The sequence below is a fragment of the Halichoerus grypus genome, chromosome 14 (assembly GCF_964656455.1).
Source record: "Halichoerus grypus chromosome 14, mHalGry1.hap1.1, whole genome shotgun sequence".
Lineage (NCBI taxonomy): Eukaryota > Metazoa > Chordata > Mammalia > Carnivora > Phocidae > Halichoerus > Halichoerus grypus.
Genome location: NC_135725.1, coordinates 93,166,859 through 93,180,575, shown reverse-complemented (window position 1 = coordinate 93,180,575; position 13,717 = coordinate 93,166,859). Strand labels below are relative to the sequence as shown.

Sequence of the window (13,717 nt, the reverse complement as noted above, 5' to 3'; positions counted from 1 at the left end):
GGGGCTCGCGCCTCCAGGCCCCAGGCAGGTCCCCTGCTCCAGCGGGGTGGAGGTTGGGGGTTGGGTGGGATCCCGAGGGAAAAGTGTATCCCGGGGAAGCGCACCCCAGGCCGGGCCGGGTATGTAGAGAACAGAGAAGGTCTCCGGCAGCAGAGGCCACAGGAGTCGAGGCACCCCGAGGCCTGGAGCGAGGAGGTGGAATCCGAACCCGAGGAAGGGGGAGGGGGCGCAACCTGGAGGCGCCGTCCCGCCCCCTCAGGTGGAGCGCGCAGGCGCACTCCCCAAGAGCCGCTCGCCGCCGCGCCTCGATCCCGGATCCTTTGCCGCAGCGTCAGCGCCGCCGCCGCCTCCTTTCCTCCTCCGCCTCCGCGCCCCCCTCCTCCGCCGCCGCCTCCCCGACGCGGCGCCCGCAGGCCGCGCCGAGCCCCGGGCCGCGCGGTGCCATGCTGCCCCGGCGGCGGCGCTGAAGGATGGCGACACCCGTCCCTCCGCCCTCCCCGCGACACCTGCGGCTGCTGCGGCTGCTGCTCTCCGGCCTCGTCCTCGGCGCGGCCCTGCGCGGTGCCTCCGCCGGCCGCCCGGGTGAGCGAGTGCGGCCAGCGCAGGCCGCGGGGCGCCCCGGGGCCCGGGATCGCCCGGCGGCGCGGCGCCGTCACCCTCCCCGCCGCCGCCGCCCTCGCCCGGGCCGCAGGCCCCGCCTCGCCCGGGATGGGGTAAACAGGCCCGGCCCGGAGGGCGCGGCGCCCCGGGCACCGAAGGGCTCTGCCGGATGGGGCTCCTCCTGGGTTCCTGGCGGCGAACCTGAACTTCACGCGCGTCTTGTCTTTGTCTCTGATCCGTGGGCTTGCTGCGTGTCTGTGTCTGTCTGAGGAGGGTTCTCTCCGGGTGCGCCCGCCGCTGGGAATCCGTCCTGTGCGCGTCTCTGTGTGTGCGCTTCGTGGGCTCCGCGGGTGCGGGCCTGGCGCCGGGTGCCTGCGGCCAGGCTGCTCGTGTCTGTCCTGGGGTCGGGGTCGCAGTGCTGGTCTGCCTGTCCCCGTGCCTCGGGTGGTGTTGGGCACGAACCTTGCTTTGCTGCCGTGGGGGAGTCTGAATTGTCCCAGGCTTAGGGGCTTGTTGCGGCTTCAGTGGAGGCAGGAGGCGCTGCCCTCGAGGGCCCTCTTATGCGCCAGGGACAGAGCTTGAGGAGCCCAGGGTCCTGGGAGACCCGCCCTGCTTCCCAGTTGGGCACCGAAGCTCCAGGCGCAAAGGTCTGCAGGAACCCAGGATCCAAAACGCACCCCCACCCCAGGGCTGACCTGGGAGACTATGCTCATACATTCACTCACTTCTGGCAGCAACATAGGAGAGATGCTATTCTTAGCCCATTTTACAGATGAGAAAACTGAGGTACAAAGAAGTTAAGTGACTGGTACGTGGCACAGCTGGGATGCCAACCTGGGCCTTGTGGTTCTGTGTGTGTGGCCTCAAGAGGCCACACCAGGCCAGGCTTCCTCCTGGACACAGCGCCCCTGGACGGGAGGCCGGAGCATGGCTGACCGAGGAAAATGGAGGCTGCCTGCAGAGAACCTGGCTCTGAGACATGCAGGGTGGGGCCTCCTGAGGAAATGGAGAGTAGCCTCTGCGCTGAGTCCCTGGGGTGGACAGGTGCCATCCCAGCTGCTCGTTAGCATTATGAACTCTCCCAGAAGCCGGGTGTGGTGCCAGCCACTCTCCAGCTGCCACTGTGCCTGGGATCTCTTCCTGCGCCCCGAGGCTGGAGTGCACCCCAGGATTAGCCAGGCAGCCGCCCTGTCTTTCTAGGCTGGGGGACTAGGAGTGTAGGGAGGCCTCTGGCACCCAGACCCTGGAGCCAACTTGGGGCTTCAGGCCTCTACCCTTGGCCTGCGCACTCTGGGTTCCCAGCACCAGCAGGGACTGCCTGACTCCCCAGGTACCCCAGCTGGCGGTTGGGGTCCAGGCTGATGTGCTGGCCCAGGCTTAACATTTAACTAGCCCACGCCCCAGGCCAGCTCTCTGGTACTGGTGCCTGTTGACCCAGGTAGTACAGAACGGGGGTCCCCTGGATGGGAGTCGGCCTGCCCGCTGCAGGGGCTGCGGGACCTTCCTGCCTACACATAGGAGGCTGGGAGTATCAGGTCACCAAGGAAACCAAGTCGGGCCCGTCAAGGTCTGGAGAAGGACAGAGCCAGCACTCCCTGATCCCCCACGTAGCTCGGGCCCCAGTGGCCCTCCTGCAGTGTAGGGTGGGGGCTAGGTGGAGAGGAATAGTCCTGGTGCTCCAGAGACACCCCATCCCAGCCTCCCCAACCAGGATCGACAGTCCTGCTGGGTATCTTCCTGGGTCCTCTGGCCCTGCTGCCCTGTAACTGGGGCCAGTGTCCTGGGCCTCAGGGCATTCCCTAGTTTTGAGGCAACTCACCTTCTGTATCCCAGAAGGGAAACTGAGGCATAGAGCGCTACTGCTTTCCATCCCCCAGCATCAGGATGGGACCCATTGGCCATCTATACAGGACACCAGAGTTTGGGCCCAAAGTCAGGGACTGGGCCTGGCCCAAAGTCCCAGGGACTCCCCAGTCCCTGGCAGCATGACTGCGGGAGTGACCCTGGCCTGGCTTTTGTATCTCAAGCAAGTGAGACTTGCTGACCCCATTCTAGGACTCCCCAGCTCAGCAGCTTCTCTGTGCTCTGGAGACAAGCCAGAGATCAGACACAGGGGGGAGGGACTGTCTTCCCTTGTTCTGTGCCATCTTCCAGCTCTGCTGTAGGGCTGTGGGATGACAGGATGGGACTTGCAGGGCAGCGCTGGGGTGGTGGGAGAGGTGGGTGGCCAGCATCTTATGCTGCCCCCGAGGCAGAGAGAGACCTGGGCCCCACCTTCTAGGGCTTCCAGCCTGGATGGAGGGTCCAGGGCTTGCTCGGGGCCTGTTGAGACAGGAGGCAGGACCTACAGGGCTGCACAGCCCTGGCCAGGAGAGCTGGTGCTGCCCAGACAGTGAGGGACAGCTTCCGCACAGGGCTGGCTCAGGCCTGGAAAGTGGACTCTGGGGAGTGGGTGGGGCAGGGGAGTTCCGATAAGTGTTGGGACAGCTTGTCTTCCTGGTCCTGATCTGTGGCTGTTGGGAGGAAGGGCCTGCCCAGAACAATGGCCGGAGCCAGGCCAGACTGGGTCAGCTCTGTGGGGGAGGGGTGGCCAGGGCAGTGACCGTACGGCCTCTGTGCCGGGGCTGGGCCGAGCTGGGCGGTGATCGGCTCTGCCTTCTGCTTCCTTCCTAGATGCAGCTGCCTGTCCTGGGAGCCTAGATTGCGCCCTGAAGAGGCGGGCGCGGTGCCCCCCAGGCGCGCATGTCTGTGGGCCCTGCCTTCAGCCCTTCCAGGAAGACCAGCAAGGGCTCTGTGTGCCCAGGAAGCGCCGGCCTATGGGTACGGGAGAGAAGAATGTGCTTCCCCCCCTCCCCTGCCCTGATATTTTTGCCCCTCAGCCTCAGCTCCTGGGTCCGCTGAGCTTCATTGGTGTGCCGGAGACTTTTATGTCTCCGAGTGGCCTGGTGATCTTTCCAGATAGCACCAGCCCAGAGCCTGGCAGCGGGCTGAGGTGTGGGGCAGTTAGCCCCTACCAGGGCAAGGGGTGTCCAGTGTGAAATGCTGGGGTGATCCCAGGAGAGAAGGAGTCAAAGTTCCCATCCCCTGCCCCCCGCCCCGGGCTGCCTGGGCCCCTGCCCCGTGTGCCCTCTTTCTCCATGGCTCACTCATCCTGTGCAATCCGTGTGGCTCACCCGGCGATCTGAGCCCAGAATGTCTGGACAGCCAGCCAGATGTTGAACGGCCTCAGGTGTGATGGGGCATTACAGAGGGATGCTGGGGGTGCTGACGTCTGCTGGGGCAGGAGGACCTTCCTGGAGGAGAAACACATTCCTGGCAGTGAGGGGGGCCGCGGAAGGAGATGTACAGGCCTGCTTTAGAAGGTGGCAGGTGCTCTGCTCTTTCCCTGCTGTGTGGAGTGTCTACTTGGAGCCTCTGTCTGGACTGTGGGGCCCGTGGCAGGGACAAGGAGGGGGGGCCCAGCCACCAGCCCTGTCCCAACAGCTGCCCTCAGTTCCTACTGATTAACTGGTGGGGGTGGGGGGGAAAGAATGGGGCCCCTCCCCTCTTCTTAAGGAGTCACTGCCTGTTTTGGTAGAAAAGGGGTGAGTGATGCATGGGTAACAGGTAGGGTGAGGGGCACCCCTTCCCTTCTCCTCCTGGCCTTTGCGCATTCCCCTGACACCTCCACTCCCTTGCTCCCGCCCCCACTTCCCTGGGAAAGCTGCTGCTCACAGGGACTGCCTTCAGCCGTCACCAAGGCAACTCAGGATGGCCAGGGACTGCAGGCCTGGAGGGAGAAGGAGGCCTGGGCCGGGGGGATCTGGCTCCTGGATGGGCCTCACCTCCTCTGGAGGGCCACCTGCAGCTGGTGTTACCAGGGCGGGGCTGGGGGCCTCCCCACCTGATGGCCCCTCATCCTCTCCAGGGGAGAGCCTGCCCAGGCCCCGACTGGAAGATGAGATTGACCTGCTGGCCCAGGAGCTGGCCCGGCAGGAACCACCACGGCACTCCCCGCTCAGTGCCCAGCCCCAGCCTGAAGCCCGACAGCGGCAGCTGGAGCCGGGTGAGACCCAGCCCATTCCCCTCGGGGCCTCCCTACCACTTTTGACCCCCGAGCTGGTCCTAGTGTTCTAACCTGCCTTCTCTCTGCAGCAGCCACCCTGGGGCTCTCAGAGCGCCGCCAGGGCCCCAACCTGGGGCCCCCCTCCACTCGGGGAGCCCCTGCACCCACGCCCCACACCTCCTTGGGCTCCCCCGTGTCGTCTGTGCCGGTGCACGTGGCCCCCTTGGAGCCCCGGGGCGGGCGCGGTGACGGACTCGCCCTCGGTAGGTCTGCAGGTCTGTCGGTCTGTCGGTGGGCAGGAGGCAGGGTCCCTCCCCGAAGGCCGCCCTCACCGCACCCCCTCCCCGCAGTGCTCGTCGTGGCGTGCTCGGTAGCCGGCGCGGCCGCCCTCGCCGTGGCGGCTCTCTGCTGGTGCAGGTGAGCGCGGGGCGGGCCAGGCGGACGGGGGACGGCGGGCGGCGACTCCGCGGGTCTCAGGCTCCACTCCCCGCAGGCTGCAGCGAGACGCCCGCCTGACCCAGAAGGCCGACTACGCGGCCCCGCAGGCGCCCGGCTCCCCCGCAACGCCCGGGATCTCGGTGCGTGGCCCCGCCCCGGCCCCGCCCCCCGCCCTCGCCTCCGCGGCCTGACCCCCGCCCTCTCCCCGCGCAGCCCGGCGACCAGAGGCTGGCTCACAGCGCCGAGATGTACCACTACCAGCACCAGAGACAGCAGATGCGGTGCCTGGAGCGGTGAGAGGCCCCCAGCCCGCCCACTCCCCCCCGGGCCGCCCCACCCGGGCGCCGCGCCCCGTGCTCCGCCCGCCCACCCACCGCCCCGGGCTCTGGGCCGAGGTGCGCCGAGCGGGCCACTGGCACCTGGAGGGTGTGGGAGGACCTAGCGATCCCGCCCCCTACTCAGGCATAAAGAGCCGCCCCAGGAGCTGGAGTCCTTGTCCTCAGACGAGGAGAACGAAGACGGTGATTTCACGGTGTACGAGTGCCCGGGCCTGGCCCCGGTGAGTCCTGCGGCAGGAGCCCTAGGCCGGGCGGCGGGGAGGGGGCGGCGGTGGGGGCGGGCGGGGTGGGGACTCCCCCGTGCGCCCCCACCGCCGCCGGCCTGACCCCGGCCTTCACAGACCGGAGAGATGGAGGTCCGGAACCCGCTGTTCGACCACTCCTCGCTGTCCGCGCCCTTGCCGCAGTGACCTGAAGGCTGCCGCTCCCTTCTCCCCGACTGCATGGCCCACGGGGGGGGGGGGGGTCGGGGGGGGCAGGGCGCAGCGTTTCCCATTAAAGAGCCCGTGTTCTGACAGTGGGCGTGCTTGTGGCTGGGCCAGGGCACGAGGGTGGGGGTGGGGGCGGGAACCCCTTATTGAGGAGACTCAACCCCCTTCTGCCAGGGATCTTCTCTTTCTTCTTGCACCTGTCCTCTTGAGTCTGAACCCTCAAATGGGGGGATAGGGAGAGCCCTGAGACCAGGCGTGGATGAGGAATCCTGGAAACAAAACCAATTAAAGTACATTTCAAACCAGTCATCTGGGTGTACTGGAGACTGACCTCCGTCCCACCACTTGGGGCCACGGTGGGTGGACCCTGTAGCCGAGGCCTGGGGCTTCCTCCTACACTCCCAGAGACGGGGGGCGTGGGGTGCATGTCTGGGCCCCCCACCCCCGCTCCTGCTCTGAAAGGACTTCTCACCCCCTGCTGGGGAAGAGAGCCTTTATTTTTCTATCAACACAAGAGCACCCCTACTCTTTTCCTCCCGTAAGCCTCACCCCTACTGAAACTTCTGTCTCAAGGAGGGGAGGGGAGCAGTGAAGTATAGGGCCAGGCTGGTCTGGAGTTGGTACCACTCCCCAAAAGGTCCCATTCCGTGTATGCTGAAAAGAGCAGGGGTGTGAGGGCAGTGGGCACCCAACATCCATTTCTGCTCCTGTCCACCTGGGCCGGAAGGCGGGGAAGAACAGGATGCAGGCCCTGAGTGTGGGTTTGTGATGGGAACCACAGAGGCCCCTGGGCCCCTGCAGCATATGTGGGGCAGAGGGATCTGAGGGACGCAGGCTCCACACAGGCTTGTAGACCAGGGTGGGCTGGGCGAGGAGAGAGGGCAGCAGGGACCCTGAATGTCAGGAACTGTGTCGCGGCTCACCCCAGCCACTGACCAGGAGCAGGGAGGCCGGTGGAAGAGAAGATTGACCTTCAGAGCAGGGAGCTGCCCTGTGTGGTCACCGGTGCAGAGGCTGGGTGGGGAGAGGGGTTTTTGGGGCCCAGGGAGCAGCAGGGCCTGCTGCGGATGGAGTGCAGGGGTGGGACCAGCCTGCCCCACTGAGGCTGGGGAGGGGAAAGGGTCAGATGCAGAAGCCCCTTGGTGGTTCCTGGGGGGTGGGGGTCCAGAGAATACTGAACTTCGGGCCCCCGGATAGATGGGGGCAGCCCTGAGAGGAGAAAACAAGGTCCATTTGGGTTCCTGAGGAGAGACCGGTGGGCTGGGCCGGGGGAAATGGGTTTGCCCCTGCTTGGATTGAATGGCTTGTCCTAAAACAGTCCATCTCTAGGGCCAGGGCCCATCCAGACTGGGAAGTCCCTCCCCTCTACCCCGACTTGGGCTGGCCCTCAGCTGGGAGCCTCAGTTTCCCTTCTGTGCACTGGTGTGGGGGATGGCAGGAGGCATGGGAGCTGGGAACCTGTGCAAGGTGAGGGCAGGCCAGTGAGGATCACCTGTCCACTCTCATTTAATCTGTGCCAGAAGGGAAGGTAGCCATGGAGGAAATGGGGCATGGAGCAGTCCGAGCCTCACTCAAGAAGGCCCAGGCAGTCTGGCTTGCCGGCTGGCGCCCACATAGAGGTTCCCCTTGATATCTTGGGTCAGGCCCGGCGTCAAGACGCTTGTGTTTTGCACTTCCCGTGGGCCTGACCTGGGCAGAGAGCGGGCACCCGGTCTTTTCTAGCTCCTCAGAGGTTCCCAACCTGTCCCTGGGGCCCTTGCTGGCTGCCTAGTTCCTGGGGCCCCAGGCAGGAGGGCCCCCTTCCGGAGCAGCTGCAGTGAGGCAGGATGGGCATGTCTGGGCCAGGGAAGGGAGGGCAGGGGCTGGGCTCCTCCAGGCAGTGGGGTCTCCCTCAGCCGGCTTACCTGGCACAGGGCCCTAAGCAGCTCAGCAGCCCACTCCCCACCTGCTTCCTTTGGCTTCCATCGGCCTCAGGCTAGCTCAGAGCCAGGCCCTGCTTTTCTCTAAACTTCTACAACCACAATTTCTCCCATAGGCCCAGAGTGCTGTGGGCTGCCCTGAGGCAGGGGCCTAGGGTCCAGGGAAGCCCTATTTCCACAGGGACCCCTGCAGACCCCAATCCTGGGCAAGGGGCCCATTACCTTTCTCCACACCACCGGTAGCCTCAGAGCCCCCTGCTGCCGTTCCCGCCGCCGTCCCAAGGGCCCCGGCCCAAGAGCAACCTTCTTGGTACAAGAAGCTGATCTTGTCTCTGCCCTCGGAGCCCACCCATGCTTCAGCCCCTTAGCCAACCTTCCCCGGCTTGGCATCCTGTCTGAGCATAGATGACAAAGGGTGACATTCCCACAGCCCAGCATAGACCCTGAGGGGACACTCATCTGTTTGGAGTTTGCGAGACCCTGGGGGTCAGACCACGCTGGGCACAGAATGTGGGGTGCTGTGGGCCCTTAGCCACGACCCTAGGAGGTGGGAACCTTTCCATCTGCAGACTCGAGGAAGTGGTGCTCTCCTCCTGCAGGTCGGACACACTTCCCCGTCAGCCTGGGTCGCTGGCTGGGCTGGTCCTGGCTTCCCAGTCCCCCAGCGACACCCCCACACCAGGTGTGCCGCCCACCAGAGCACGTGGCGTGCAGAACGGAAAGAGCCGAGCCAAACTCAGGTTCAGGGCACAGAGCTCCTGCAGCCGTTCACTTCCGGATAAGGATGTGAACGTGCCCCCTGGCCTGGGCAGGAAGGGAAGGGGCGGGAGAGCAGGCGCTGCACGGCTGGCCGGCACCGGTGTCCCCTGCTGCTCCAGGCAGCCGCCCGTCCCGCCACTGGCTGCAGCTGGCTCCCCGCACAGCCCTCGCGCTACACCCCTGACCTGGGAGCTCATGGGCCACCTGTGCTCCCTGCACCCACCTTCCCAACGCGTCCCCTGAACCCCGGGCTCCTCTCGTCCTTCACAGCCGAGTGCGCGGGCTCCCTCTGCAGGAGCCACGTGGCTTTGGAGCTCAGCCTCCAGGGGGCCTGCTGGGCGCACCTATGGACTCCGCCTCGCTCAAGCTCACGCTTGGGGCGGGTGGGCAGCTAGGCTCTGGCCCTCTCTCCCTGAGGCACCCCCAGGCTGGGGCTAAGGCCAGGTGGCCCTAGGTGCTGTTGTCTGCAAGTGGGAGGCGGTCAGCAGGCCAGTGGCCTGGCCTCCATCTGGTTTGAGGCTCCTTCCGCAGGTGCCCCCCAGGAGGCTGGCCCCGCAGCAGCCTTGAGGGCTCGGCTGCGCTCCTGATTCCGAGATGCTCACAGGCTATGGAGCTAGACCTGGGTGCCCACCTGCGTCCCAGTGAGTCACAGGGCCTGGGGTGAGACGGAAGGTTGAGGCCCCCTCTTTCCCTTTGACTCATGCAGTCTCACCTTCTTCGCTTTCCTCTGAGAGCCTCTCACTCTGACCTGTTTCTGGGCCAAATCTCGGGGCCCCATTTCCCAGCCAGCATGTTCCCACGACAGGGCCCCTGTGGTTGCCAACCCAAGCTGGCAGGCGTTTGACCGGGGTGGGGGGGGCAGCAGAGCCAGGGCAGAGGAGGGGGAGGCTCCTTCGAATCCACCCAGGAAGGGAGCAGTCTGTGGGTACGGGTAAGGCCTGTGGCAGGGGCCCTGGCCAGCCTGGCCGTGCAAACAGGAAGGGTAGGGGCGCTGGCAGCCAGAAACGGGATCAGCTCCTTCCCGCACACTTCACCACCTGCTGGGTGCCCGCCCCACGGAGAGGTGGGCTGAAGTAAGGCCGGAAGCCAGGGCGTGGCTCCTCTGCGGTCCCCCTGCCAGAGAAGAGATGCCAGGGTGGGGCCAAAGGCCCAGTGCCACTGTGGTCACCTCCCTAGTCTTCGGGCCGCTGAAAGGGCGAGGGCTGGCCATAGCCGCTGGCTCTGGTCAGGCCCTGGTGCCCCCCAGCTGGGAGTCAGGCCTGGCGGCTGCATCTACAACACACCACCAGATGGTTTCCGCCAGATCCTACGGCCTCTCTTCCCTCCTTGGATATTACGCAAAGCTCCCCGGCACAGCTCGGAGGTTTTGCAGGGGCTGGGGAGCCTCAGAGATGCCCCACTCCTCCTCTCCTACCCTGGCCCCTGTCTCCTCGGGGGTGCAATGCCAGCCCCCTGGCTCCACCAGGATGGCAGTCTGGTCCTCACTGAGGGGCAGGAGCTGGGGGAGGCCAGCAGCCCCAGGCGCCCAAGGGTGAAGCAGGAGGGGGACCACAGGGTGGTGGTGGAAGACCCTAAGGATGGCGAGGGGCAGGTGACCCAGGCCGTGGTTCCTGTTTGCTCCTCCTTCCATGACCCCCATCCCCCAGACTTCAAGAACGTGAGCGGCCCAAGGCCTCCAGATGCTGAGTGTGAGAGCCAGTCCTTGCCCTGCCACCTCCAGGACCAAGAAGGGTCCAGCCTGGGGGAAGGAAGCTGACGGGGCACCAGCTCGGCTGAGTGGGGAGCAGGCCAGAGCTCAGGGAAGTCTGATCATGCTGACTTACCGTATCTGCAGCTCAGAGGAACTGGAGCAGAAGGGGAAGGAACTTGACCTCCAGGCCTGGGCCCCCAGGGCTGGTCAGAGGGGAGGGGAGGGGAAAGGAGGAGGCCTCTGGACTTCTGCCTTCTTTTTGCTGGAGCAGGCACCAGCCCCCTACCTGCCAGAGTCAGGGACACAACGACTCCTTCCCTTTCCACTCTGGAAAGCCCCCTCTGTCCCCACCCCCCACCCTGGGCCTGGAGGAGGAGGCCTGGAGTCCCTGAGGGCAGGCCCCTGCCCACATCCCCGCTCCTCAGGAGCAGCAGCTCTTCCCAGGCCGGCCAGGACCCCGGGACTTCTGTGGACACGTGTCCTCGGGTGAGGAAAGAAAGCACAGTGGGCCCTGCAGCCCACCCTGGGACTGGCACTCCTGGGACCCCGGGACCGAGACCCCCCCGCTGGGGACCTGGGTTCTAGGACATGGTGTCCTAGAGGTGGCAGGGGTGAGGTGGGGGGGGTAGCCCACTTAGGAGGCAAGGGAGAAACCTCAGCCTCCTGGCGGAGAGCTGAGCACAGCACATCTGCAGCCCGAGGGTCTGGGAGCGGCACGAGCGGGCGTTGAGCAGGGGAAGTGGCTGATGCCACCACAGGAGGGGAACGGCTGGCCTGGGGCTCGGCGCCGCCGCCAGGGGAAGTGTGCCCTGCCTTCCGGGCCTGGTGGCTGGCAGGGACTGGGTCCCTATGTCCAGGGGCCACCTCCACCTGGGACAGCGTGTCCTCGACTTGCCTGCCCAGCTGGTCATCCCCAGGCCTCTCGGAGCCCAGCCGGGGTGTGGGGCCATGACACTGGGCTGGGGATGGTGCCCCTCCTACCCTCAGCAGCCAGAGGATTAGAGTGGGAGGTGGGGTGAGAATGGTGGTTGATGCCAAAGGTCACCTCCAGGGCGGGGGGGTGGGGGGCAGGGGCGGGGCAGGGGCAGGAAGATCGTGGGCGGTCTCTCATCTCATCTCGGGCAGATGAAAGGGCAGCGCCTCCAGGTCGGGCTGAGCGTGGGGTTCAGCTGTGATTGCAGGCATTTCTGCCTAGTGGCTGTTGTGATTTGAGATCCTCCGGTGTCCCGGGCGGCTAATTCTGGGCGCTGCGGATGAATAATGCTGGTGAGTGTCTGGTCTTCGGGGAGACACGGGCTGGGAGGATGGGCCCGAGGGCAACCCTGGGAAGACAGCGGCTCTTCCTATGTCCTGTGTAGGGTGCGGCCCCTCCTGGAGGCTTCGGGCCTTGGGGGCCCTGGCTGGAGCCACCCTGCTTCCCGCCCTGTGGCTCCTGAGGCTACTCGGGGTGGCCCCTGTGCCAGGCCCTGCGCCCCCACCCACGCTCACCATCCTCATCTGGCACTGGCCCTTCACCGACCAGCCCCCAGAGCTGCCCAGAAACACCTGTATCAGCTACGGGGTGGCCCACTGCCACCTGAGTACCAACCACAGCCTGCTGGCCATCGCGGACGCTGTGGTCTTCCACCACCGTGAGCTGCAGACCCAGCGGGCTCGCCTGCCCCTGGCCCGCCGGCCGCGTGGGCAGCCCTGGGTGTGGGCCTCCATGGAGTCGCCCAGCCACACCCACGGCCTTGGGCGCCTCGGCGGCATCTTTAACTGGGTGCTGAGCTACCGGCGAGACTCCGATATCTTCGTGCCCTACGGCCGTCTGGAGCCTCACGCGGGGCCCGCACCGCCGCTGCCGGCCAAGAAGGGGGTGGCAGCCTGGGTGGTCAGCAACTTCCAGGAGCGGCAGCGGCGCGTGCAGCTGTACCGGCAGCTGGCGCCTCACCTGCAGGTGGATGTGTTCGGCCGTGCTAACGGGAAGCCGCTCTGTGCCAACTGCTTGCTGCCCACCGTGGCCCGGTACCTCTTCTACTTGTCTTTCGAGAACTCGCAGCACCGAGACTACATCACCGAGAAGTTCTGGCGCAACGCGCTGGCAGCCGGGACCGTCCCTGTGGTGCTGGGGCCCCCGAGGGCCACGTACGAGGCCTTCGCACCCGCCGATGCCTTCGTGCACGTGGACGACTTCGGCACCGCCCAGGAGCTGGCCTCTTTCCTGGTTGGCATGAACGAGAGCCGCTACCGGCGCTACTTTGCCTGGCGAGACCGGCTCCGTGTGCGGCTGTTTGGGGACTGGAGGGAGCGCTTCTGTGCCATCTGCGCTCAGTACCCCCGCCTGCCTCGCGGCCAGGTCTACCAGGACCTCAAGGGCTGGTTCCAAGCCTGAGCTCTGGCCAGAGGAGGAGGCAGAGGAGGGTGGCTGGGCGCCGGTGGTGTGGGTGGAAAGCTGGGTGTTGAAATCAAACCACCAGGCATCCGGCCCCGACAGGCCACCATCAGGTTAGTGCAGAGGCCGGGGTTGGAGGCTGGAAAGCAAGGGTCGGGGGGAGTGGGCTGGTCTGGGCAGGCTGCCTGGAGAAGGAGGCTGGTGGGCATTGGAGCAGAGGCATTCGGGGGTGAAGGTGAGAGCGGGGAGTTACTGGGGGTGCATGTTGCTAGTTGATCGAAGATATAGGCTCCCAAGGACCTCTGAGGACCTCCCTCCCCACCTTGATAAAATCCCAGGGGGATCCTCTGTCCCAGACACGGGCTGGGAGAGGCCAGAGGCAGGGCCCTCCTGCAGTCTGTAGGGGAAAAAACTGGGCCCCCAGACCTCCTCTGTCACCGAGGTCCCTTGGCTTGGGCCGTGCAGGTCATCACCCACACCCTCCACCGTGCTGGAGCCAGGCCCTGTGGACACCGTGACAAGCAAGCCAGGCTGTTGGCCTTGCAGGCTGCAGTCGGCTCTGGGAGGGGCAGTGGTCAATAAAGAAAGGGAGGACGAGAAGGGCGCGCGCTGAGTCTTGGCCTGCCTGCCCTCCCCCTGCCGCTTCATCCCCCTGCCACACAGGCCTCCTTGTCCTGATGGGATCCCACGGCTCCTCCTCAAGGCCTCTGGGCTCCCCGTGCTTGAGAGACCCTCCCCCACACTGCGGGGCCTGCCATCTTCCTTCGGCCCCTGCTAAATGAACGGCACGGCACCGGGGAGCCTTTCCTGACCCCCAAAAGGCCGAGATGGGTGGAGAGTAGGGGGTGCCGAGGTCTGAAACCTGGCTGGGGACGTCAAAGATGCCTCGTCTTGAAGGCCCTGGGAGGGTGTCTGGCATGTGGCAGGATCTGCTCGGTGGCGTAGGGCTGGCTCTGCCCGGTGGCTGGTGACCACACGGGCGGCAGGGGGTCCCGAGCATGCTGCTGCAGCCAGGCGAGCCCCTGTGAGAGGTGAAGCTCCCTGGTGCTGCAGATCGGGGCCCCAACAGGATGCTCCACAGGGGTCAGGATTTGTCCTTGCCCCAGATGGGGGTGGGCGGCAG

General features: G+C 66.0%; 2 protein-coding genes across 6 annotated transcripts; both read left to right on the top strand.

Annotated features, from left to right (window-relative positions):
* The first annotated feature begins 273 nt into the window (after positions 1 to 273).
* Positions 274 to 6,159, top strand: NPDC1 (neural proliferation, differentiation and control 1). 4 transcript variants are annotated; one of them, XM_036073222.2, is made up of 9 exons: positions 274 to 582; positions 3,274 to 3,420; positions 4,508 to 4,645; positions 4,738 to 4,920; positions 4,996 to 5,062; positions 5,139 to 5,223; positions 5,297 to 5,376; positions 5,546 to 5,642; positions 5,763 to 6,159. In XM_036073222.2, the coding sequence occupies exons 1-9, from the start codon at positions 471 to 473 to the stop codon at positions 5,829 to 5,831; spliced, it is 978 nt and encodes a 325-aa protein (XP_035929115.1). In that variant the 5' UTR covers positions 274 to 470; the 3' UTR covers positions 5,832 to 6,159. The 4 variants fall into 4 exon arrangements, with proteins under 4 accessions (XP_035929115.1, XP_035929117.1, XP_035929114.1 ...); XM_036073224.2 differs by having other exon boundaries at positions 283 to 582; positions 4,738 to 4,908; XM_036073221.2 differs by having other exon boundaries at positions 291 to 582; positions 4,735 to 4,920.
* A 969-nt stretch (positions 6,160 to 7,128) lies between these two features.
* On the top strand, positions 7,129 to 13,194 carry FUT7 (fucosyltransferase 7). 2 transcript variants are annotated; one of them, XM_078062064.1, is made up of 4 exons: positions 7,130 to 9,171; positions 10,177 to 10,706; positions 11,346 to 11,486; positions 11,579 to 13,194. In XM_078062064.1, the coding sequence occupies exons 3-4, from the start codon at positions 11,474 to 11,476 to the stop codon at positions 12,592 to 12,594; spliced, it is 1,029 nt and encodes a 342-aa protein (XP_077918190.1). In that variant the 5' UTR covers positions 7,130 to 9,171; positions 10,177 to 10,706; positions 11,346 to 11,473; the 3' UTR covers positions 12,595 to 13,194. The 2 variants fall into 2 exon arrangements, with proteins under 2 accessions (XP_077918191.1, XP_077918190.1); XM_078062065.1 differs by having other exon boundaries at positions 7,129 to 10,706; positions 11,416 to 11,486.
* The last annotated feature ends 523 nt before the right edge of the window (positions 13,195 to 13,717 follow it).

Bases quoted from the DNA above. Each gene is read 5' to 3' on its own strand.
- NPDC1 (XM_036073221.2), top strand. From the start codon at position 471: ATGGCGACACCCGTCCCTCCGCCCTCCCCGCGACACCTGCGGCTGCTG. The intron at 4,921-4,995 runs GTCTGTCGGTCT...CCCTCCCCGCAG, and splicing joins CGCCCTCGGTAGGTCTGCAG to TGCTCGTCGTGGCGTGCTCG. The intron at 5,224-5,296 runs GTGCGTGGCCCC...CTCCCCGCGCAG, and splicing joins CCGCAACGCCCGGGATCTCG to CCCGGCGACCAGAGGCTGGC.